Consider the following 26,102-nt stretch of genomic DNA (forward strand, 5'->3'; position numbering starts at 1 on the left):
TTCATCTCCTCCATTTTGTTATGTACCTCACCTTATTTAGTATTGTGAGAGAAACTGTAAAACAGAACATGAATGAATGGAAATAAAAACAAGCTTGACTAAATAGGGAGTTTCTTTCTCAGATGCTTTCCAAAATTAAATCCTAGAACTACTTTTCATTCTCTATTGGTTATTAAGCAGTTCCTTATTAGGTTATTAAGCAAGTCCTTCATTTCAAACTGCTTTTTAAATCAGTAGCGAGTATATGATTTAGGTAACAATTTTATTCTTAAAGAAATCAATGGCATAAAACACATTAATGTCAATGGAGTAGGGTTGTTACACAAATAGCCTAAATTCAGAGCCGCCTCAAACAGGCTGTTCTGTGGCCTTTGCGACAATGGTGGTGAAGGAACAGGCAAGGTGTTCCTGCCAGTTTCACTGTACTTCGGGTCCAGGAAGAATTAAAATGACATGGGGATTTCCTATGTGAAGCCTCTCAAGCCCTCTTGCTGTCCATATGAATCCCGTGCCAAAGTGACATTCTTCCTGCAAATGGAGGGAGGAGGGAGGAGCAGGAGCTATTGGGAAACAAGGACAGACAAACACAGTTGGGTCACTGCTTCTGCTAACACTGCAGAGTCCACTCTCTCTATAAAAAGGCAAGGCTGCTGAGTCAAAAGCCTCACAGACGCCGTGGGAGCAGTCTGTGACAGACACCTCTGCAACACCTCTCTCAAAGCCTCCAGGAAGAAGACAACATGAAGCTTGCTCTCCAAGCTGCGCTGTTCACTGGGCTTCTGGGTAAGTGAATGCAGGCTTGCAGAAAGGGACAAGTCAAAGGCACTTCAAGGCTGCAAGGTGGAATTAGAGTCTGTGCTCAGACAATGGCAATCCTTTAAAAATCATGCTGCTTTAATTTCTGCCATTCCTTGCCTTTTAAGAAATAGGGTTGTAAGCCTTTCAAATATTTTCCTTATGGAAAACAACAGAGTCCTAGTTTGGGATGGCAGAAAGTCTCACTGGTTTGCAGCAGTTCCTGCCTTTTGTTGAGGTCTCAGTCCAGGAGCCCTGCTGAGCTGAATGCTTCTGCTATCTTCTGTCATGCCCTCACCATATATTGAAAGCGCATGGCTTCCCCCAAAGAGTCCTGGGAACTGGAGTTTGTTAAGGGTGCTGGGGATTATAGCTGTGTGAAAGGCAGGGCTTTTTTCAGCTGGAACTCATCAGAACTCAGTTCTGGCACCTCTCAGGTGGGCACCACTATCATTATAAGAAAACAAGGTAAGTTCATGGTGAGTTCTGGCATCTCTTTTTCTATGAAAAGTAACACTGATTAAAGGTAAACTACATTCCCCATGATCTTGGGTGAGAGGGAAGCCATGTAATTTCAATGTATAGTGTGGGTCTGAACTTTAAGTGATGAAGCTTCCATTTATGCACACAGTGAACTGTCAACCAGAATATCTTTCTTAGAGATTGAAACAGTGCTTAACTATAACTATATAGTTATGTAAGCTTAGGTACAGTGAACAGCAAGATAGGGTTTAAGGACTAATATTTGAGGTATGCAACTCTACCTTCTGGAAAGGGCACCAGTACCATTATTAATCCCATAATGGTCATGTGCTTTGACCAGGATAGGGAGGCAGAATTGCATATTCCTCTGTGAAATGGTTCAGAAACCCACATTTGCAAAGTGTATGTAGGATAAAGGGCATTTGTTGGGGGGATTTGGGGAGGACGGTATGGTGGTTAAATCCTCTTGTGCTTCCCCCTTCCCCCACTGTATTTCTTCCCAACTGTTTTCCAGCTGCAGAAAGATAGATGTAGAAACAGCTTGAGGGAGATGTGGTCAGGGAAAGAGTTTAACACCCTCCTCCTGGCAGCTGATTCCCTCCTGCAAATCTCCCCAAACTGGGAGCCCCATGTTTGCATGTAATCTATGTTTTCGTAACCGCACCATTGCATCTAAAGCACATCCAACACACATCTTCACCACAAAGAATCCTGGGAGCTGTGGTTTCACAAAGCTGCAATACCCAGCACCCTTAAGAGACCACTGCTCCCAGAATTCTTTCCCAGGATTCTCGGGGATTGAACGTGTGGTGCCTTGTGTGCAGAGCAAGTGCCCTACCACTGAGCTATTGCCCTTCTTCTAATTAGGGCTAGACTCAAATCAACTGGAATTAAGCTACAATGAATAGGGCTATGTTAATTGCATGAGTGCAATTAAAGCGTCTGGTGTTGGGAGGAAGCAACAGTTAGGATTGGTACTGTGGGGGGTAGGGATGGATGGATGTGTTCTTTACCCATTCACCTCCCATTATGTGCTCCCAATGAACCTCTCTCCCCAGCACATTACTTTCAGCACATAAGGGAATCTTCCCCTGGTGTTTAATATGTGTCCAGGTTTTGGTGGTAGCAGGATTTTATTCCTGAAGCACGAACATGTCTTGGGATGACTGTGTGCGAAACCGCCTTACTAGAAAAGTTAACCAATAAACTTAAATTAGCAAAGGGTCAAGCAAAGGAGGATGCCTTCACCCCGTGTGGTTCCCTTTTATCACATACGCAGCTTATAGCTGCTTGAACATGTGTGGCTGAGAGTGTGAAAGCAATCTCTCCAGACTCTTTCGATAAAGAATGTGATAGCTCTGTCTTGACTTGTGACAGCACAGCTGGCATTCATCACAGGCTGAATAAAAATCTCAGCTACCACGGACTGAAATAATTCATTGCCCTTAAGTACTGCAACATCAGACTACGCGAAGAGTGTTGCGTTCCTCTAAACAGCTGAGTCTTTGTCTTGGGGCCAGTATGCGACTGCTCAGTGTGATGCAGTGCAAGACCTGGATTGAGGCTCTTGTGTGTAGGTTAAGCAACAGAGTTCTGATGGACAGAATCTGTAGAGATGCACTGAAAAGCATGCAGCTTTGAGAAAATCTCATTTACATGGACATTAAGGAAACAACAATTCAAGGATGTGTACCTTATGTAGGCATCTTGGAGCAGTTCCAGATCTTCAGGATTCTGCCTTGATAGTCAAGGTTAGCTTAATACAGCCTTCCACAACGTGGTCCCTAACAGATGATATGGGCTACAGCTCCCATCATCCCCGACCAGTGGCCATGTTGGCTGGGCCTGATGAATGTTGCAGTGTAAAACATCTGGTTGGGGAAGATTGGACTAACACAAAACTGGTGAGCAAATCTTCCTACCCTGATCCTAGTATTAGACAATTGCACAGATGGGGGGGGGGGGAATCCCATACATCTGGGGAGGTGGACTTCAGACAAAGCAGCATTATCATCGTTCATGGCCCATGATATCACAACACTCCCCCTCCTTCATTTTCTTCACAGCATCGTGTTTTGCAACGTCCGGGGTAAGATGGTGTACAACATCAACGGCTGAGCAGAACAAGTGTCAAAGACTGCAGGAATGCTTAAGTACCTCCCAGCAACCTGCATCTTTCCCACAATTCAGCTGTGTGAAGAAGAGCAGTCCCCATGACTGCATCAGTGCCATTGCGGTAAGTGATTAGTGGAAGCTGGACCCAAACACTGGGGGAATTCGGTGTGCAAGACAAACCAAACTTTTGCTGGTGGGTCTGTCAACTCCGCAGAAAATGGTTTGTTTCAAAGATCCTAGTGCCCTGGTTAGGGTCAGAAGCAGGAGCTAGGAGCGGCCCATGAGACAGAACTGGGTGGACTAGGGACAGACCTTGGAAAGTTCTGTCTGATCACAGAAGTGGCTAGCAGAATCCCTGGGGTCATGGAACCTGGGAGGAATCAATGGTAAAACAGTCTTTGCCTGTATACTGCCTTTTCAGACTCCAGTATGGGTTATTTGCCAGAAAATGGTTTTAGTGGTTAAAACAGTAATCACCCAATCACTTTATTATGGGGCCATAGATCCAAACAGGTTAAAACAAAGTATTGTCCTGGCAGCAACCTAAAGCAAAATCCCAGGCAACTAGAACACTAAAGGCAGTCCCTTCTTGATCCCCTGGGCTAAATTATCAGTTTAAGATTGCTCTATACCTCCTTTCTGACTCTGGCACTGTGAAAAAGAGAAGAGAGCTCAGTTAATTTTGGGATCCATCCGTCACTGAGTGGTACAATAGTCTTTCTAGCTCCTTTCATTCCTGTCACTTCTCCTTCCCATTTGTGTTTTCTTCTTCCCATTTGTCTACTCTTATGTGTTTTCAGGCCTCCGAGGCAGATGCTGTCAGCCTGGATGGTGGTCTCATTTATGATGCAGGCTTGGCCCCGTATAACTTGAAGCCGGTTGTATCTGAAGTTTATGGCACAAGTACAGGAGGTAAATTTCAACAGGGCTGATTTTGAGAATTCTGTTGTGCTCTGTGTTGTGGCAAGGCCCAAGCTGGGATAAGGGTTCAGGTGTTGCTGCAATATGCTGCTTTGCTTAAAGCCCAGCCTGCTTAAAGCCCACTCCCAGAGGAGTAGTTAAGCCCCAGATCTTCCTGGGCCTACTGCAATGGAGTCCTCTGAGTTAGAGGTTAGAGACCCATCAGGTCCATCTGAGAGTGCTTCTGGAGTAGGCCTCACATGCCCATGGAGTGTAGGCCTGGAGCCAGTGGCTTCAAGTTACAAGAAAGGAGAATCTGACTAAACACCGGGAAGAACTTTCTGACAGTAAGAGCTGTTCAACAGTGGAATGGACTCCCTTGGTTTGTGGTGGACTCTCCCAGATCTTATTCCATCGCTCTAACCACTACACCACACTGACTCTCTAGTACTAGGAGTAGAAGAATCTGTCAGTTTGGGTTTCTTCCAGTTTCTCATTTTTCCATTATTAAATTCAGCTCTCCACATTTCTGCATCAGATTAGATATTTTTTTTAAGTCCTCATGAAAGTTCATCAAGCTTCTTGAGTGCATTTCTCCTAACATACAGATTTTTGTATGCAGTTTTGCTGAATTTGCAAGCCATATCCTGTAATAATACACTCTAGAGCTGTTCTTAAACTTAGTAGACAAGAGTCATTAGGAGAAGGTCTCCAGACTAGGGAAGAAGTAGCAAAGTTCTTCAGGAAGAACTTTCTGACAGTAAGAGCTGTTCAACGGACTCCCTCGGATTGTGCTGGACTCTCCTTCCTTGGAGGTTTGTCAGCAGAGGTTGGATGGTCATCTGTCATGGATGCTTTAGTTGCGATTCCTGCATTGCAGGGGGTTGAACCCTTCCAACTCTACAATTCTATTATTCTTCATTGCCGCACAGGTCACAATATGCCCTCTCTCTTTCTCCCTGCCAGGAGAATCTGTTACCAGTTACTACGCTGTGGCCGTTGTGAAGAAAAATACCGTTCAGTCACTTGCTGAGCTCCGAGGGAAGAAATCTTGCCACACTGGCTTGGGCAGATCTGCAGGCTGGGTTATGCCAGTGGGGCGGTTGTTGAATCTTGGTCTTATAGAATGGGCTGGAGCAGAAACAGAACCTATAGAAAAAGGTAAGAAGCAGAGTGATGAAAGCCACAAGATTGATGTGGATGGAGTGAGAACGGGCAGGAAGGTTCACCTGACCTTTGTTGAATAGATTACTTTCCAGCCACACAGAAGTCAGAGATTTCTTTCCATCCTCCATTCAGAGAAACAAGAGGTGTTATCATAGTTCAGAGACACATTCTAGCCAAGGAAAAGCACCCACAGGGTGCAGAGCAGGGCTGGTCAGGGTGGTGGTGGCCTGAGGAGTGTCCTGATAGAGAGGTTCCCCATCCCTGGTGTACACCCTCTGGGAATTTTGGCATTCTACCCTTTACTAAAGTGGAATGGTGACCCAGCACATGTTTTACATATAGCCACTCTTCATAGGTACCAGGTATAAAATCCAGGGTTAATGCAACACATTTTATTTACCCAAGTGGCTGCAGAGCATGATCTGAGAAGTGTGTCCTGGTATCCTGTGTATGTGTGTGCTTGTGTGAATTTGTGTGTGTGCGCGCGTGCATAAGATAGGATGGAGGAGGCTAACTCCTGTTTTGTTTAGGCCACACCCACCTTTTGTTTTGGCACATGGCCCCCAGAAGGCAAGCTGAGACAGAATGTGGTCCTTGACTGAAAGAGGTTTTCCCAGCCCTACCTTGCCGATATAACATTGCAGAAGCTTCTGGGATGTCTATCACAAGTTGTATGCCTCTGCAGTTGCTGAAACAGCATATGGTCTGAGATTTGTTTTCTGGGACATCACAGAACAGGGTTGGAGAACCTTTAGCCCTCCAGATGTGGCTGAACTACAACTTCCCTCAGCCCAAGCAAGCATGGCCAATGGTCAGGGATGATGGGAGTTTAGCAGCATCTGGAAGGCCCAAGGTTCATCACCCCTGTCACAGAAACTCCTTGGACTTTGTGTTCCACCTGCTTTCTACCAAGAGGCGAGTGCTGTCCTTGACGTAATTGGCGTAATTGGCGTTCTAAGGCCATGACTGAGACGTTTGTGTGGCTGACCTATCCCTGATGCAAACTAATAGGTGAATGCTATTTAGAAGAAAGGACCTGCCAATGCCTTGCCTGTGTGGTCTTCTTTTACAGCTGTAGCCAAGTTTTTCTCAGGCTCCTGTGTCCCAGGTTGCAAAAATGAACCAAATCTGTGCCGCCTTTGTGCTGGAAAAGGTGATGAAAAATGCAGCCGGAACGACCCCTACGCTGGATATTCAGGGGCTTTCCAGTAAGTAACATGCATTTTCCATTTGGTTTCTTTTTTTTGGGGGGGGGGTATCATAGCCCTAGGAAATTCAGGTGCTTCATAACCAAAATAGGAAAAGGAGGAGTTTGTTCTGAAAGGCAGAACACAATTTTTGAACACTGGAAACATGCAACCTGAGAGCCTTTCTGGACAATCAAAGGACTGATGGTACACTACCCATTTCCTTGAACAGCAAGAGATCCTAAGAGCATCGATATCTTCTTTTGGCAGAGATGGGGTGTTTTTGTAATATTTGGTTTATTTAGAAACATACAAGTAGAGCTAGACATGTTTCTATTGTGCAGTGGATTCTCTACCCTGCATCAGATGAGAGGCTGCCTATACACAGGTGATGCCTTCAGCTTCCTGGAAACTCTGTTTTAAATGGTAGTTAGCAATTATGCCAGGGCTTCTTGTTCTTGTTGTTGTTGTTTCATGCTAGGCCCATGGAGGAGGGAGTGTTCTTCAGGACTATAGTACACAGGGATTTGAATTTTAACACTTTCTTCCCTAGCCATGATTTTGACAAAAATCAAAACCTCTGCAACATGTCTTTTAGGGTTAAAAACAAAACTTTAGCCAGATGTACACTCCAGTGCAGGAGAGGTGGAACTCTACAAAGGAATAAAAACAATCCACTCTCCTAACAGTGAAAAACAAACCAGAATGTTTCCGAAACAGCTAGACATTGCTGCGGGTGGGCTAGCTTAGCTGCCATTTTCCACATAAGTAAAGACATTTTTTAATAATGAAGGAAAACAAAGTTTCACATAATGGTGCAAGCATGGACAGGAAATTATATCCAACAGATGTCAGGAACATTTTCAGAACATGTGACATTTATACTGTACTGCCATCACAATAGCAACATTGCTCTTTTGTGTGTGGATGCATCTGCAAATCAGAGATGGAGATTATTTATTTTTGCACAATAAATGCACAAACGACTGAGTGTGTGGAAGTCTCCCAGTAGTTTCTGTGGCACACAACTATGTGGCAAGCATTAAAATGTCCTCAAAGTCTTGTATATTCTGGTTACCATGGGTAGCAAGAAACTGGTCTACATGGCAATGTAAAGTTCTACCATCAGGTTGTGGAAAAATGAATTTTTATTGTCAATTTCCAGTGAGATAGTCATTTCAATCTGTTCCAGAAAACATGATTAAAAAAAACTTGTGGCACCCTAAGAACTGCAGACTCATTGTGACATAAGCTTCTGATGAGTACAATTCCAGATCATAAAGCCCACAAAAGCTTAAATCATAATACATTTGTTAGCCTTTAAAGTACTACCTGACTCTTTGTTGTTTATATTATGAGTTTTTGCTATGATTTCTGTTTTGGAGCACTCAACTTGTAATGTCTGATTTCCTCTCTATTCCCTCACAATAAGTCTTTCCTTTCCGGAAGAAAGTTTTTCTGGAACTATCAAAGTCTCACCTTACCTATTCTTCCACACTCTTACTACTCATTTGCGCTTCAAGACCCCCAATCCACCCCTAGGAGAATAAAGACAAGGACACATAATTTAGGTTAATGGGCAAAATTTAGGCCACAACTTTATTGGTTACAGAATGTGAGCGGTATTGGCTTAGGAATTGGCATCAACAGACTATATCTGACTCCTGCCCGCCTTGCAGGAAGTCTGGAAGGGTAAACCACCAGTAGGGGGAGCCCTGCCAATGAGGATCGACTCGAGCCCCCCCTGGGTTCCTGCTGGGGTCGTGGCATGGCCCTAGCCCCTCCACGGGCTTCGGGCAAGATCCACACCACCAGATTCCTTTAATAGAATACCCTTATGCATGGAGGGGCAGGTGATGGCTGCACCTCTCCTCCTCCCCACATTGCTATTCCAATGCCTAGCCACCAAACCTTACAAAGTTGTGATGATTGCTACGAGGTAGGCGAAAACCAAGTGGCTGGTGCCAATCTGCCAAGTGGAAAAAGTCCTACCAGGCCCCTCAACGGTGACCAACCGAAGTCCATAGCAAGGCCAGCGACCCTACCTAAAAGAGGGTGGGAGGGCAAGAGATCCGTGGTGCGAGGCTGAAAGAGGAGCTCCCAGAGTTTAAATTAGCACCGGCCACACCCCCACAGCGCCCTGATTGTCCGCCTGGCAAATGGCGTGGCCGGGTCACCCTCAGTGTGACGCAGAACACTACCCCGCGCTACGCTGAGGCGGGTGGTGGCCCAAGTGCAACCCAGTCCCACTCAGAAGCGGAACCAATTTCTTGTGCTTGGTCATTCCTGAGACCACCCATGTTTTATCTGTGTATTATGATTTTTAAGTTCTTTAGTTATGGACTGTATGACTTCTGTGTTCTGCTGGTGCTGAAGAAAACAAAGAATAGTAGTTTGTATGCTCAGGATCTGTAATTCCTTTCTGCTTCTTTGAACACGCAGAAGGTTGGTGTAAGGACCCAAAAATTCAGTTGTTCTAATATTTCTTCCTCTGCTTGTTCTAGATGTCTGAAAGATGGAGCTGGAGATGTGGCCTTTGTGAAAGACGCAACTGTACTAGGTAAGGACAGAGGGCAAGTTTAGCCCTTCACATGTTGTTAGACTCCAGCTCCCATCAGGCCCCTGCCATCACTGCCTGAAGGTCAGGGATGCTGGGGACTGTGGTCCACAAAACCTGGAAGGCACCACACTACTGCCCCAAAGTTCCTAGTAGAGCTCAACCCTCTGTGCAGACGGAATTCACATCTTTGAGTCAGTTTGTGTTGAGTTCCATGGACTGAGTTGGTTTTATGAAGGCTGACGATATGTGCAGAAACCTGTATGGTTCAGCTTTTTCCACACTGTAGCAAGTGCCAAAAAATACACAACTTCATTTGTGAAAAGGTCATGCAATTAGGCTGTTCCAGCACCTGGTTGACTTCATTTATTATATCCTAAGATCAAACACCCTATATAGTACAGTAACCACTTGAGCATTCCTTGGAAGGAACATTGAAAGATCTGCCTTATGCTTAGCCAAACTACTGTTTCAGTGTTGTCTACACTGACTGCCGGTAGCTGTCCAGAGTTTCAGGAAGGATTCTGCCCCAGCCTTACCCAGAAATACTGGAGATTGAACCTGAAACCTTTTGCCTGCAAAACATGTACTCCACCGTTGAACTACAATGCTTTCCTGCAGGAAATTGTAACCACTGTAAACCTGGATGGACTCTCAGTATATACAGGTGGAATCAGTATCATGTAATTGTGGAGTTTCACCTTCATTCACCTTTCACTCTTAATCTCAGATTTGTGGGTTCAAGCCTCACGTTGAGCAAAAGATTCCTGCATTGCAGGGGGTTGGACTTGATGGCCCTTGTGGTCCCTTCCATCTCTATCATTCTATGAGTCTATGGGCTTCTCATTTCTCAGCTTTGGTATTCTAGCATTTCAGGGTGGAACCTATCTTACATACCTGGCTTTAAATCTTGCTATCATTTTTCATAGCCCTCAGTGCAGAAGAAAGGAACCAGTATGAGCTGCTCTGTGATGATGGCAGTAGGAAGCCTATTGAAAAGTATAAGGAGTGTTCTCTGGCTAGAGTCCCTGCTCATGCTGTGGTAGCACGGAGTACCGACAGTCGGGCAGATGAGATCTGGACGGTCCTCTCCAAAGCAATGGTATGTATGTATGTATGTGTGTATGTATTTCATAAATTGTTTTCAATGACGTATCCCAAAGCAATTTACAATATAGTGGCCGCTTAAAAACAGCAACACACAGTTAAAACAACTGCACATAAGATTTGTAAGACCTATGGGGGACTTCCAAGCATGCAAGTTTGTAAATTAAGTAACACACACACATAGAGTGATATTGAATGCTACTCCTACTCTCTATAGACCCACTGAAATGAATGGACAGGACTAACTTTAGTTCATTAATTGCAGTGGGTTGGACTTAGTTGACTACAACCCATAATAATGGAAACATACACAAACAAGCCTGCTTTAGGACTTACGAAATGTTGAGGTCCTAGAAATCCAAAGTATACAGAGCAACTTGTCCCTGGCCCAGCTGCTTCAGGTCATGGTGGATGTGCTCCTGGAGACACCTAGTTTGGTTGTCCTAGGGGACTTTAACATCCATGCTGACATGACCTTACAAGGGGCCGCTCGGGACTTCGTGGAAAGCATGGCCTCCATGGGGCTGTCCCTGAATAAGTTTGGCCCAACTCATAGTCATGGACATGCCTTAGAGCTGATGTTTACCTCTATGGATGTGGGTGATCTGACAATAAAAGCGAAACAAAAAGAAGTGCCATGGTCGGATCACTTCCTGGTGCAACTGGACTTTTCTGTGACCCTTCCTCTCTGCAGGCAGGTAGGATCTATTTGGATGGTCTGCCCCCACCACTTAATGTATCCAAATGGTTTTCAGAGAGTGGTAGGGAATATTTTATCCCATGTTGATGGCCTTTCAGCTGATCCCCTGCTGGCCCGCTGGAATGCGGAGTTAACCAGGGCTATCGACTGTCTGGCTCTGAAGCGCCCTCTCTAATTGCATGGAGCCTGGACAGCCCCGTAGTTTCCCCTGGAGCTGAGGGTGATAAAACAATCACTGAGAAGCTAGAGTGCAGGTGGCGGAAAACACATTCTGAATCAGACCAGACATAGGTTGGAGCTCAATGTCGAGCCTACCAAGTGGCAATAGTGACAGCGAAGAGGACTTTCTTTACTGCCTCTGTTGCATCTGCAGAAAACAGCAGTATGAGACTCTTTCAGGTGGTTCACAATTTAACAGAACCACCTGCACCATCGGGGCCTGGTAAGGACGCCAAAATGAAGTTTTTTGCAGATAAAGTCGCTCAGATTCGGAAAGAGGTAGACTCTAATGTGGGAGCAGGGCTGGGGCGGGAAAGTGCTAGAGTCCTGTCTAGTCAAGTTGCATGGGATCAATTCCAATCTGTTACCTCCGAGGATGTGGACAGGCTGCTTGGATGAGTGAAACCCACCACCTGTCTCCTTGATCCTTGCCCATCCTGGCTAATAAAAGCGAGCCGGGAAGGGCTGGGTGATGGGCTCTGTGGGGTGGTGAATGCTTCCCTCTGTGAGGGAGCTTTCCCAGACCCGCTGAAGGAAGCGGTTATTAAACCACTTCTTAAAAGAACATCTTTGGACCTGGCCAATATGGCCAACTATCACCCAGTCTCAAATTTTCAATTCTTGGGCAAGATGATTGAGCAGGTGGTTGCTGAACAACTCTAGACACATCTGGAGGATGCGGACCATTTGAATCCCTTCCAGTTGGGATTCAGGCCTCACCATGGAACTGAAACTGCCTTGGTCGCGCTGGTTGATGATCTCCAACAGGCTAGGGACAAAGATGAAAGCTGTTTCCTAGTTCTGCTGGATCTCTCAGCGGCCTTTGATACCATCAACTATGACATCCTTCTGGACTGTCTAGAGGAGCTGGTAGCTGGGGGCACTGTTATACAGTGGTTCTGCTGCTTCCTCCTGGGTCATGTCCAGAAAGTGGTGTTGGGGGATGTGTGTTCAGACCGTCACTTGTGGGGTGCCTCAGGATTCCGTCCTCTCCTCCATGCTTTTTAACATCTATAGGAAGCCGCTGGGAGAGATCATCAGGCAGTTTGGGCTGGGTGTTCATCAGTATTCGGATACCCAGCTCTACCTCTCTATCAAATCAGAACTAGTGAAGGAGGTGAAGGTCTTGTGTGAGTGCCTGGAGGCGGTTGGAGGATGGATGGCGGCTAACAGATTGAGGTTGAATCCTGACAAGACAGAAGTACGGTTTTGGGGGGACAGGGGGCGGGCTGGTGTGGAGGACACCCTGCTCCTGAACGGGGTAACTGTGCTCCTGAAAGACCAGGTGTGCAGCCTGGGCGTCATTTTGGACTCACAGCTGTCCATGGAGGTGCAGGTCAATTCTGTGTCCAAGGCAGCTGTTTACCAGCTCCATCTGGTATGCAGGCTGAGACCCTACCTGCCCGCAGACTGTCTTGCCAGAGTGGTGCATGCTCTAGTTATCTCCCGCTCGGATTACTGCAATGCACTCTGCATGGGGCTACCTTTGAAGATGACCCGGAAACTACAACTAATCCAGAATGCGGCAGCTAGACTGGTGACTGGGAGTGGCTGCTGAGACCATATAACACCAGTCCTTATAGACCTACGTTGGCTCCCAGTATGTTTCTGAGCACAATTCAAAGTGTTGGTGCTGACCTTTAAAGCCCTAAATGGCCTTGGCCCAGTATACCTGAAGGAGCTTCTCCATCCCCATCATTCAGCCTGGACACCGAGATCCAGCGCTGAGGGCCTTCTGGCGGTTCCCTCACTGCGAGAAGTGAGGTTACAAGGAACCAGGCAGAGGGCCTTCTCGGTAGTGGCACCCACCCTGTGGAACGCCCTCCCATCAGATGTAAAGGAAATAAACAACTATCTGACTTTTAGAAGACATCTGAAGGCAGCCCTTTTTAGGGAAGTTTTTTAATGTTTGAAGTTTTGTTCTGCTTTTAGGCCTCTGTTGGGAGCCACCCAGAGTGGCTGGGGTAAAAATATGGGGTGGGGTAAAAATAAAATAACAACAACAACAACAACAACAACAACAACAACAACAACAACAACATTACAGTTCTGCATTTCTTCGTTGTTTCTTCATTAGACCCCCAAAAAAGGAAGTGGAAGTCAGGTAGACTATGCAAGTATAGCAGTTAAGTTGAGGGCAGGTGAACCAATGGAATGTTGAAGGTGTCCACTGGAAAATAACAGGGATGGAGAGAGATGGAATTGACCTGCTTTTGGCGAGGTTGGCAGTGGTGAAGCATATACCATGAGTTTTCAAAACTCTTCTATGCACTCCATCTGACTTCATGTTTTCTTCTTACCTTTTCTCACTCTTCAATGAATATTTATTCTGCTATCTTAGGAGCTGGCTTCCCAGAACCCACAGTCTGGATGCAAACTTTTTGGTTCCCCTGAAGGTCCTACCAAAGACCTTCTATTCAAGGATTCTGCTGTCAGTCTTCTTCGTGTACCTGAGTTAATGGATTCTCAACTCTACCTGGGCTCCCAGTACTGTGGTGCTATTCGGGCCATCAGAAAAGGTATGCAGGAGATCAGCTGCCATGGACCATCAGTACACTGGTGGTACCCAACTCTATTTCTCTGTATCATCTGGAACTGGGAATGGCTGAGAAGGCTCCAGACTGGTGTCTGGATGCAGTGGCAGGCTAGATTAGCTTAATAAACTGAGTCTGAATCCTGACAAGACAAAGGCTCTGTGGGTGAGTGGTTCTCAGATCTGGTAAGTTGAGACATTGCCTGTCCTGGATGGGATCAAATGCATTTTGGGGGGGGGGGTGTTCTTGGATCCAGCTCTGTCACTGGAGGTTCAAGTCCCCACAGTAGGTAGAAGTGGTAAGAGGTATCTCTGCTGGTATTCTCTACACTCCGGCAGATGTAACAGCACTGGCACCAGTTAGGGTTGGGGCAGCTGTCCAGAGCCCCTTGATGAAGTCACCAGCACTTCCCTCTACCAGCACTTAATTTGCAGCATGATGAGGCATCAGAACTCCTGGTTAATTGAGTTTCTCCTTTCTGATCCTTTAGACAGACCTTCCCCTGATACCGAAGGGAGGATCAGGTGGTGCGCAGTGGGCAAGGCTGAACAAACAAAGTGCGACTCATGGAGTGGAGTGAGCGGAGGCTCCATAGAGTGTGCTGTGGCAGAAACTCCTGATGACTGCATCATCAAGATCTTAGTAAGTGCTTCGAGCGGCACACCCCTTTCCCTTGTACCTTGCCACTGTGAGTCCTCACTTGGGTTTCATTGCTTCCATCCAGTGTGGTTTTGCTTCTGAGGCTGTGTACACATCATGCATTTAAAGCATGTTTCCCCACATGCCCCAAGAATATTGGGAACTGTAGTTTTCTAAAAATTATTTATTAAATTTGTTAGTTGCTTTACAATAATTTGTTAGTTGCTTTACAAGCAACTTACAGCCAAATGAACGGACATACAATAAACCCCACATGGAGACATTAAAGCCAAGAGGAAAGAGAAATGCATTAAAAACATCCCGCCCGTGTCTAAAAGTCCACAGGTAGTTAAATATAAATGAGATAGATAAGAAAAATCTCTCATAAATTAAAATATCTTCATATGAAGCGGGAAGTCCCACCCATTTGTTCTATAGCAGGGGTTGGCAAGGTTTACCTCACCTGGGCCAGTTCACTCCAGCGTGTGGGTTGGATCGTGTGCATGCGTGAGTGTGCACCCCCACCATTTCCGGTGTCTGTGCAGACGCAATTTCCGGCACCACAGAAGTGAGTCCCCGTGCTGTGCCAGTTTAGTGCAGTGCACGGGGACTCACTGAGTGGGCGGCTCGGTTCGGGGGCAGCTCGGGGGCTGGTTAAAGACCCCCGTGGGCCGCTTGTGGCCCATGGGCCTTAGGTTGCCGACCCCTGTTCTATAGCACAGGGAAACCTCTTTGGTTATGCTGATCATTGTACTTAATTCACCAGCCAAAGTCATTACCTTAATAAAGAAACCAGTTTGGCAAGATTGCTCTTACACATTCTACCTCCACAGATGAATTGGAAGGGACTCAGGGAATCATGCAGAATGACCCCTGCCCACTCAGAACACTATCTTATCTTTGACCTATGAATCTCAGGGATATCCAATATAGTAAGCTCTGGGTGTTGTTGGACTACAACTCCCATGATCTCTTCCCATTTGCCATCCTGTCTGGGACTGATGGAGGTTGTAGTCTAGCATCTGGAGGGCATCTTATTGGGTACTGCACTATTCTATTTCCCCACCTCTGCTCCCAAGGAGCTCAAGTGTCATTTACTGCCTTCCCCTTCCTAAAGGGCTGTGAGAGTACTTTAAATGTTGGTGTGGACGATACCAACCGTGTGCATTCTGTGCTCAGACACATTGAAACGTTTGGAGGAAACTAGCTTCTGAGTCTTCCCCATTCTTTCTAGTCAGAGCTCACTAACCTGTGAGCAAGGCTGCAGCCAAAGAAGTTTTATATAGTGTTAATTTCACAATGTGTATTTATGTTCCAGCTTCCAGGCTCAGTGCCTGGAAGGCTGAGAGATTAATGTCAAGCTGCAAAATTTGAATTCAAATTACAAGATTTTAAACATGCTTCCTATTATGCAACATGGAGGTTGAATTTTAGAAAGGTCAGCCAATCTGGTGATCTCTAGATGTTTTAGACTATAGCTACCAGTATCTCCAGCCAGCATAGCTGGTAGTCCAAAATATATGGAAAGTATCAGGTTGAGGAAGGCTTTCATGGCACATGCATAACTACATGCAGGGCTACTGTTTTGTGGCTTAAGCCTTTTACAGGCTTAACAATTTGACTGGGAAAGTGCAAGCATAACAAAAAGAAGAGGATTTTCTCTAATACTGGTTATGTCCAGATTGTTACATTTGTATATGGATCTCTTACACATTTGAGTAGATACCCGTACAGTCATACCTTGGTTTTCAAACGCTTTGGGAGTCGAATGTTTTGGCTCCCAAACAATCGAAAACCGGCAGTGATCGTTCCAGATTTCGAACGTTCTTTGGAACCTGAATGTCGGATGTGAATTCTGCAGCTTCTGATTGGCTGCAGGAACTAACTGCAGCCAATCAGAAGCTGCACCTTAGTTTCTGAATGTTTTGAAAGTTGAATGGACTTCCGGAATGGATTCTGTTCGACTTCTGAGGTACCACTATAAGTGCTCTTTGCGCAATAAAAGCACACCTTCATAATCCCTCTCCAAAGAAAGCAGGTACATTGCAATAAATAGCAATGACTGAATAATGCCCCTGAGGAACAAATTTGCTTCAAACCCAATGCATGTTTTCCGATGCCCCCTTTCATGCATTGATGATGTTGTCTTGGCTATATAAAATATTTCACATGTGGAGAATGTGTTTGCTATTAGCATATCTGATGTTCTTTGCAGAAAGATGAGGCTGATGCCATAAGCTTGGACGGAGGGTTTGTCTACACTGCCGGGATGTGCGGTTTGGTGCCAGTGATGGCTGAAGTTTACTGTAAGTATGGAAAATGGCAGTTTGACTCAATACAGCCCACACTATCACAAGCACACATCTGGAAATAACTTCTGATACACCTTCATTGCAGTTCTGCAAGGGGCCCAATGGGGATTTTGACCCACAGGCTCAAGGTTTTATACCAATTTTGCATTGTGTTTATTATACCTACCTATGGGCAAGCATAGGGACATGGGTGGCACTGTGGGTTAAACTACAGAGCCTAGGGCTTGCCAATCAGAAGGTTGGCGGTTTGAATCCCCACGACGGGGTGAGCTCCCATTGCTTGGTCCCTGCTCCTGCCAACCTAGCAGTTCGAAAGCACGTCAAAGTGCAAGTAGGTACTGCTCCAGCGGGAAGGTAAACGGCGTTTCCGTGCGCTGCTCTGGTTCGCCAGAAGCAGCTCAGTCATGCTGGCCACATGACCTGGAAGCTGTATGCCAGCTCCCTCGGCCAATAAAGCGAGATGAGCGCTGCAACCCCAGAGTTGGTCACGACTGGATCTAATGTTCAGGGGTCCCTTTACCTTTATGTGCAAGCATATTGTCACTTCAGATGAGAGCACATCACTGTGAAGGTGTGCCAAGCAATGCTCTGCATGTGATTCACTTTTATTATAAGTTCTCAGGAAGCATCTGGTGTTTGTCCCTCAGGTCTGTGACCACAAATGGCTTTACTCCCATTGCTGTTATGGCATTGCAAAAACTGGGTGGGTTTGGGGCGGTATTCAATTAGCGTGTCCCATCAGGATTTCTGTTTGCACAACAGAACTCCCCCTCATTTTCTTCCCCCCACTCACCACCAGACATACACCCTGCATCCTCCTCAGATTTGCCCCAAAGCTTTAAAGGGGGGAGGACAGGGGGAAGCAGAAATCCTTGTGCTGGCAGAATGACTTCATTAGTGCTACTTTGGATACAACTCTTTGTCTTGGAATATTGTGTCCAGAACCTCTTTCTCATTCTCTTTGTAGCTGACCCTGCCGCATGTGCCCATCCAGAAACAGAAACAACAGGTGGGTAACTCTGGGACATACAGCCATGGAGAGTAAACCTAGGATTTAAAGCTTTTGTTCATTTGTTAAATCTGTATCTTACCCTTCCTCTCAAAAGAACCCAGGGCAGAAAACATGTGATTCAAAAAACAACAACCCAACACCTAAAAACATGGATAAAACTTTCTGTGCAATGTTTGTTTGAGAGAGAGACAGAGGGAGAGGGTCTAATATTATACTTCCATTTCAAGCTGTATTTATATAAATATAATTGTATATTCGTTCATATTTGTTAAAAAGTGGGTAGACATAGCAGACAACGCAGCGATTTCTCCAAAGCAGCTCTTTATTTGTAAGCTGGAACAGAACTGAACATGTAAAGCTGTATGGTGAATAAGGTCAATTAATATGCTTATGTGCCTTACTGAAACCAATAAGGGTACTGCTGTATCTAATGGAACCCCTATGATTGTAACTAATGCCTTATCTCGGTGGGAAGGGGTGTTATGTATTGAAGTTCTCACCCTGGCCACCAAGAGTATTTATATAAATGTATTTGCCAGCTTTAAAACTCTTTCAAATCCATGAAGGGTGTAGGTAGAGACAGTGCCGATCGGAAGGTCGGCGGTTTGAATCTGTGCAATGGAGTGAGCTCCTGTTGCTGTGTCCCAGCTTCTGCCAACCTAGCAGTTTGCAAGCATACCAGTGCAAGTAGATAAATAGGTACTGCTGTGGCCAGAAGGTTAATGGTGTTTCTGTGCGCTCTGGCACTCATCACAGTGTTGTGCCAGAAGCGGTTTAGTCATGCTGACCACATGACCCGGAAAGCTCTCTTGGCTTGAAGTGAGATGAGCGCCGCACCCCATAGTTACCATTGACTGGACCAGGTCCAGGGGTCCTTTACCTTTACCCTTTTTTTACCTTATGTAGAGACAGCTCAAGGAGTGTCAAGGATGAGGGTCCTGCCCCCTGATGGTCAGATAGCTCAGAAGGGGAGGGGGAGCCAACAGAGGCAGGTGCCACCTCACCTCCTGAGAAGCCAGCCAAACCAGACCCACCCCTACCCCTGTCTCTTGGGAAAGAGTTTCCCCTGGTGGCTGAGCGGACCTGGCCAGGCTGGTGGTAGAGGGACAGTCAGAAGGTTGGACCACGTTGTTGCTGAAGACACATTGCTATCAATGCAGGCATGAGCAGAGCAGAGCCATTCTCTGCTCAGTCTTCTCACTTGGGACAGGAACCTCATTAGTGATGGAGCACACTCTGCTCCTTCATAAGTAGAGCAGGAGGGGTGTGTCAATTGTGTTGGGACAATGTTTTAGCTCCTTTTTTTATTACATTTATAACCCACCTCTCTCCCAAGGAGCTCAAAACTCAGGACATAACAGTGAGCTTACACAATTCTCCTTCTTGTCATTTAATCACGTCTGGTCATGCATCCTGGACTCTGCCAGTGTACCCATTGAGCCTTGTAACCTGAACCCTGAGTGAAGCAGAGATGCAGCTGATTTATTTAATAAAACTTTCAGGATTTCCTGAGCCGAGAGTCTGGGTTTTTCATCTGAAAGTGGGAGCCAGGACAGAGAACCCAGTTTTCAAACTGATTTATGAGCAAAGCATCCTTTTGACTTATGCCTATTTTCCAAATAAGGACACAACAATAGAGAGGTAGTCAAGACCCTACCCACTCATTCATTCGGCATGTGAGAGAATTACAAGCTTTAATGGGCCAACTTGGCTCCCTCCCTCCATTAATTAGGGTCTCATTTGATTTGAGGTCTTATTTGAGATTTTTCTCCCCCTTTTCCTTTCCTGTCTCCAGTAAAGGGCTACACTGCTGTTGCTGTTGTCAAGAAAACTGATACTGAATTAAACTGGAAGACACTGAGAGGAAAGAAATCCTGCCATACTGGTGTTGATAGGACTGCTGGCTATAACATCCCCATGGGCTTGCTTTACCAGGAGAACATTGGAAACTTCAATATTAGTGAGTGACCTCATGTTCACTTATTTAACTACTTTGCACATGACTCCCCTTCGGAGCCAAATGTGGTTAAGTGGTATACAACCTGTTTAAATATGTAAACAAGCCATCTCACCCTATACATTATGTGTCAGAAACCTGGTGCCTCCTTTCCAAAGCCTGGGAAGCTTCTGCCCGGCTTAGGGAGGGAGGTGCGATGCTCACATGTGTGACATCACCCCCACCCCATAACCTTTGCAAGCTCACACTTCTGGCCCTAACTGTTCCCCTACGAAAAAATTCACTGCATGCCACTGTTTGGCGCTGCTGTTGTCCTTTTAAAAGGGCAGGGCTTTACATGGCAGAACACCCCAACCAGCAAGGTTGGAGGAGCTGGGAAGGACTAGGAGATAGACACTTCCACTCGCTCCAACCTCACTATTTCCTGCAGCACAGTTAGCCAGTGCTTTGCATTGTTCTGCCCAGCTCAGCACTTTCCTGGCTATTTTGTTTTAGTTGCAGTAAAATATAGCACTGTAAGCGCAACACTGCTATAATACTATTTAATAAAAAATGTTTCCCAACACTTTCCACGTTGCTGAAATGTGTGGTTGTGCACCTTGTGATATCTGGCCAGGATAGAGTGCTGAGAATCTGCCATTCCAGTCGCCTGCTTAAGAATGGCTGAGTACAAATGTATGACACTGCCTTTTGGAGAATACCCTTGGATTGGCTGGCAATGTTTCGTTAATCTATGGTGGTAATCCAGATGGCTGATAAACCATCAGATGGTGGGGAAGATGTTGGATCCTGACACAGTCATGCTTAGAGCAGACTCATTGAAATCATGGTTGACTTAGATAGTACCTTGATTTCAGTGAATCTACTCTAAATGACTACATTTGGATGCAACCAGAATATTTTTGGGATGGGTGGGATACTTTTAAAGTAAGATAGCTAGCACAAGACTGAATTTTTAAGAAGATGGTGGGGGGGAATCCGTTTTCCTCTATTCTATTGGGCATTCCAAATAACAATCCTTTTTTGTGTGCAAATATTTCACTGCAAATATGATATGTGGCCATCTTACAAGAACAGATACAGAAGAATTCCAAGTGACTATTCCATGTTCTACTGTCAGGTACATTCTTCAGCGAAGGCTGTGCTCCAGGATCACCACCTAGCAGTCCACTCTGCAAGCTGTGCAAGGGCACTGGCACTGGAGGAGCACTCGCTGACAAACACAAGTGCAAAGCTAACAGCAACGAGATATACTTCGGCTACAGTGGTGCTTTCCGGTAGGTAACTTGGATATTAAAAACAAACTCTTATTCAGGAGATGATAGAGGAATGAGAGGACCTCTGGATGGTTAAGTCCAGTAAAAGGTGACTATGGGGTTGCAGCACTCATCTCGCTTTCAGGCCAAGGGAGCTGGCGTTTGTTCACAGACAGCTTTCCTGGTCATGTGGCTAGCATGACTAAACTGCTTTTGGATCAACAGAATACCGTGACAGAAACCAGAGCACACGGAAACGCTGTTTACCTTCCCGCTGCAGCAGTACCTATTTATCTACTTGCACCGGTGTGCTTTTGAACTGCTAGGTTGACAGGAGCTGGGAATGTATTCGTTATTGAAAGTGGCATATACAGTGCATTATATTAGGGGAAATGGCTTGGAAAAATGTGTGCATTAGTAAAAATTCACACTAAAATGTGGGTGTATTTTCATGGGGACTTAAAAAATAATAATCACAAACTTAAGTTCCCTCCTCCACATTTCCATTCTCCACGTAAGACTAGAAAAATGAGAAACTGAAAGTGACGTTGACAGATTCACCCATCCCTACAGATTTACTATATTATATAATCATAGGAGTTGGAAGGCACACAAAGGCCACCCACTCCAATCCCAATCCCACAACCAAGCCATGGAACCCAGTCCAAATACCATGAACAAAGATACCTTAGAGGTCAGAGCAAAAGAGCTCTAGATGACTCTTGAGAGTGAATCCATCAGCACACCACAGACAACTCATCTCTTCACAACAGCAAACCAATCTGATCTGGAGAGGGAGAAAGTATTCCTGGTCTCCCAAAATAGTAGACTCTGAGCATGAACCAAAATTGTACCCACGAGTTTTTCAAAGAGAGATCTTAAACAGCTGCAGCAACGAGCCATTCAGTATTTTGTGTCTATTAGTCCATCAGATGCCTCCTCAGGCCCAGTATCCTCCTCCTATTATTTATTATTATTATTATCAGTGCTTTTTTCCCCTTAAAAAATGTTTAGGGGGACTCTTATTTTGACTCAAGAAAATCACCATTTTATAGTTCAAATCAGGAAAAATAAATACAGTAAATGGACAAAAGTACAAAGAGTCACAAAATGTTTAGGGGTATGCATCCCCCTGCGTCCACCCAGAAAAAAAGCACTGATTGTTGTTGTTGTTGTTGTTGTTGTTGTTGTTGTTGTTGTTTTTAAAGAACATTTTCATGAATTCCCAGGATTCATAATCCTATGCAGGATATAAGCCTTTTTGGTATTAATTTTAAAATTGGCAGGGCAAAGCTCTGCTTAGGATCCCCCCTTTATCTCAGGTATGTGGAGCCTAGAAGCAATCACTTTGTGGGTACTGAATTGCAAACTACAAGCTCACATATTCCATGTCAAAACCTGGATATTGAAAGCAAGTTTCAAACTAAGATGTTTTGACTTCTGTCTCAAAGGAAATCACTGCTCCACCTAGTGGGTGGAACAAATCAGCACAAATAACATTTCCCCCACTTCAAGTAAAGAATATTAATCTGTACTTTTGACATGGCTATTAAATATACATCCAGGTAAATAGCAAAAAAAAAATAAAAAAAAAATATGGTTGCCAGCATACTGCTGTGATTTCAACATTACACTGAATTGGCCACAACTCTTCAGTTCACAGCATCTCATCAAATTATCATCTGTGATTAATTGCATCTTTCACTTCTCACTATAAATTCTGAATCCATTTCAACATAAGTGAAAATATTCAAATTCATTTCAGCAGTCTGATTCGAAGGAATTGACAAATGCCACACCAACATTTTTCTTTTAATTGTATTTTCTAGGTGTTTGATTGAGGCAGGAGATGTAGCCTTTGTTAAACACACCACAGTCCAGGAGAACACAGAAGGTATGTGGAAGGTTCATGCCAGGCCTAAGCAGGATGCGCAAGGAGCCCTACTCCTGTGGATTAACCTAACACAAATTTCACGAAGTGGCCACAGGTTTTATAGAGAAATTGATGTCTATTTCCCCCATCACTACATGCCCATAAACGTCCCCTGCTCACAAGGGGGATCCAAGCAGAATAGCATCTAAACAGCAAGTCAGTTAGCAAGTCCATTGAAAAGAAGGGGAAATTCTGCATGAGTTACACTGAGGATGGCTAACTGCTGGCTCATGGAAATGTGGAACCTGAAGCAATTTAATTTGGCCCCTGATGGCTAAACTGTATTCAAATTGAAAGGAACAAAGTCCTCATTTGGAGGTTAAATTTATATGTAATATTATGCTGAGCCAAAGTTCACTATGATTGTGAATACTTACTGCTAGATGGAAACATCTTTTTTTTTTATCAGAGTGCCAACCATTTCCAGAGTGGTAATGCCAGTCCTAACAGAAGGCAAAGCCAAAGTGTACAGTAGGTTATGTTCTAGCCAGGCAAAAGCACTTGATGGTGCAGAGAAAGGCATGGCCTGTAAAGAGTCCCAAGGGCTAGACAGAGGTTGTTGGGACTTGGTCTTTGGACTGGAAGTTCCATACCCATACCCTCCCTATTCAGTCATTGTCCTCCACCCAAGCACTCCACAAAAGAGAGAGTGTGGCTGTTCTTGTTGGCTCAGCCCCTGACAACTCATGGTCTGCCACCTTTGCACGATTGACACCTGTGAATTTACATGATTGCCTGCAGAGGGAAGCTTTGCACATACTGTTGTATTATATGGTGGCTTGCATGAGACTGGGGACCCTGCATGATCCGAGCTCCCAGTTACAAGGAAGCCTGCATATTGCAACAGACAAGGGCAATGACAGCTGTTGGATGCTCTCCTCCTCCTCCTCCTTTTTACAAAATTTCTTTGCATACAATAAACTAAACTCTGCTTTTACAAGCTGTAAAGAAAAGGGGGGAAAGGAGCAGGTAAACTCAGTTGCTTTCACTTGTCACAATTCTCATGGAAGTTACATAAAAATATATCCCCTTAGGCTGTGCCACTGCTAAACCATTCATCTTAAAGAAGCAAGTTCCAGTACTACATGCAGATACCAAAATATATAAAGTCTTCTTCCCCTGTGTAGCCATTTGCATCCACCTGTAGGTGTTGGTGGGGTATGTAACATCAGGGACAGGGTCACCTGGTGAGTGCTCACTTGACAGATCCCTGAATAGAACAATAAAAGCTTTATAATCTTTAACATTACTTTTTCCTCCCAGGAGAAAACAAACCTGCTTGGGTACAGAACAAGGTGGCTGCCGATTTTGAACTTCTGAGACCTAATGGCGATCGCTGTCCAGTTAATGACTATGTAAGATGTGGTCTGGCCACAGTTCCTACTCATGGAGTAGTTGCAGCACCTGGGAAAGCAGAGGCTGTCCGTCGTGTGTTACTTGACCAACAGGTGAGGTTTTTTTGTTGTTTTTTTAAGGGGACTTCCCAGATCACAACTCACAATAAATCTGTTGGCTTGTGATAGCTTTTAAAAATAGTATGTAAATAAATCACACCACTTCTGTAGAGGTAGCCACAGCTGGACAAAATTCTTTGTACAAAAGACACCCAGAAGCAATCAAGGGAAGTGTAGGAACAGTTTAATCATTAAGGAGCGCTCAGTAGGAAGAGAACAACTGTGAAATGTTTGACGCACCATTTGGATGGCATGTGATCACCACAACCTTTTACCAAAAAGTGGGTGACCAAAACTTTAACACGACAGCTAACTGAATCCTGCTTTTCTTCCTTAATTACAGGCTTTTTTTGGAAACAGTGGATCAAGAAAAGGGGATTTCCAAATGTTCCAATCTGAAACCAAAGATAGCTTGTTCAAAGATGGCACTCAGTGCTTAGTTAGCACAAAAGAAAAGACCGCTGCTGCTTATCTTGGCGAGCAATATCTGACTGCTATTGGTGGATTCAAGAAATTCGCACCTTCAGGTATCAATTATACACTGGGATGAATGACACCAGTCAGCTTCAGGCAAAAACTGGATTTCAGTTGCAGTCTAGACAGTACTCTCTTATAGTCGAAGAGGAAGCATTATATTTTTCCTCATCAAGGCTTTCCAGATGTTGTTGGAATACAAATCCCATCAGTCCCACCAACATGATCAATGGTCAGGGATGCTGAAAGCTATGGTCCAGCAACATCTGAAGGACCACAGGTTTCACGCCTCTGTTCTGCATCTTTTTTTTTTAAAGCAGCCTTCCCTGATTTGGTGCCCTCCAGAAGGTTTGGACTATAGCTCCTATCATTTCTGACCATCAGTCATGCCGTCTGGGACACTTGAGAGCTGCAGTCCAGAACATCTGGATGGTACCAGGTTGGGGGAGTCTAGTTTAAAGGGCATTTTAAGTGAGTGGCAAAAAGTAAATATCAGTAAGGACCAATGCTACATGACCTTTTCAAAAGGCAGTTTCATAAACTATAAGTTGTCATCCCTCCCCCCCACACTTTTGGCTTGTGCACTTTTGTTGTGAATTTTTAAACATGTGTGCTCCACTATATTCTATAACAATTTTGCAAAGCAGATGTAGTTTTTTCAGTCCTATAGAAGTTATGCAATCGTCCTGTTCCCAATATTCTGGATAGGAAAACTGAATGAAATATAATGTTATTAGCTAGCTACACTGTTCATGCTCCCTTTCCTTCATTAGTCTGCACAAAACAGACCTTTGAGAGAGTCCATACCCATATTCAAGATGTGATATTACCCGAGGCCTAAGTCTTAGACAAATTTCCATGAGAGTAAAATGGTTTCAAGGGCATTACGAAACATTGCCAGAGTTTGTCTGTTTTGGTGTGCTGATCTTAAACTTTCCTTTTTATTTCTCTTCTCTTCTTTCTGTTTTTATGTTACAGAACTCCTTAAGGTCTGCAACTTCCACCATCATGATGTCTAATGTGATGAAAAGCAGCTCCTTGTAATGAATGAATAGCATTGGAAGCACCATTCTTTCTTGCCTTAACTTGGGGATCTGTCCAACTGTTTCTTTTCTCCTTAACATCACAACAAAGTGTGTCCAAGCTTCTCTTTGTATGGCTTTTTAACTCCTTGGTGTCACTAGTGCAAATAAATAAATAAAAGTAACTCTCACAAGCTAATTCATCCTGTTGGCTATGATTACTGATTCCTTTAGGGCAGGGGTAGGGAACCTACAGCCTGCCAGTCACAATGTCCATTT

The 26,102-nt window shown here is 44.8% G+C and overlaps 1 protein-coding gene across 1 annotated transcript; it reads left to right on the forward strand.

The window, feature by feature from the left end:
* Nucleotides 1-624: 624 nt before the first annotated feature.
* TF (transferrin) lies at nucleotides 625-26,022 on the forward strand. The gene is made up of 17 exons (XM_081007282.1): nucleotides 625-783; nucleotides 3,345-3,514; nucleotides 4,194-4,305; nucleotides 5,260-5,454; nucleotides 6,533-6,668; nucleotides 9,152-9,207; nucleotides 10,134-10,306; nucleotides 13,572-13,749; nucleotides 14,255-14,406; nucleotides 16,619-16,709; nucleotides 17,683-17,724; nucleotides 19,523-19,687; nucleotides 20,805-20,961; nucleotides 22,770-22,834; nucleotides 24,137-24,321; nucleotides 24,671-24,854; nucleotides 25,780-26,022. Exons 1-17 carry the CDS (start codon nucleotides 741-743, stop codon nucleotides 25,818-25,820), a joined length of 2,145 nt encoding a protein of 714 aa, XP_080863408.1. The 5' UTR covers nucleotides 625-740; the 3' UTR covers nucleotides 25,821-26,022.
* Nucleotides 26,023-26,102: the final 80 nt, after the last annotated feature.

The sequence above is a fragment of the Podarcis pityusensis genome (assembly GCF_964106645.2).
Source record: "Podarcis pityusensis genome assembly, chromosome: 5".
Lineage (NCBI taxonomy): Eukaryota > Metazoa > Chordata > Lepidosauria > Squamata > Lacertidae > Podarcis > Podarcis pityusensis.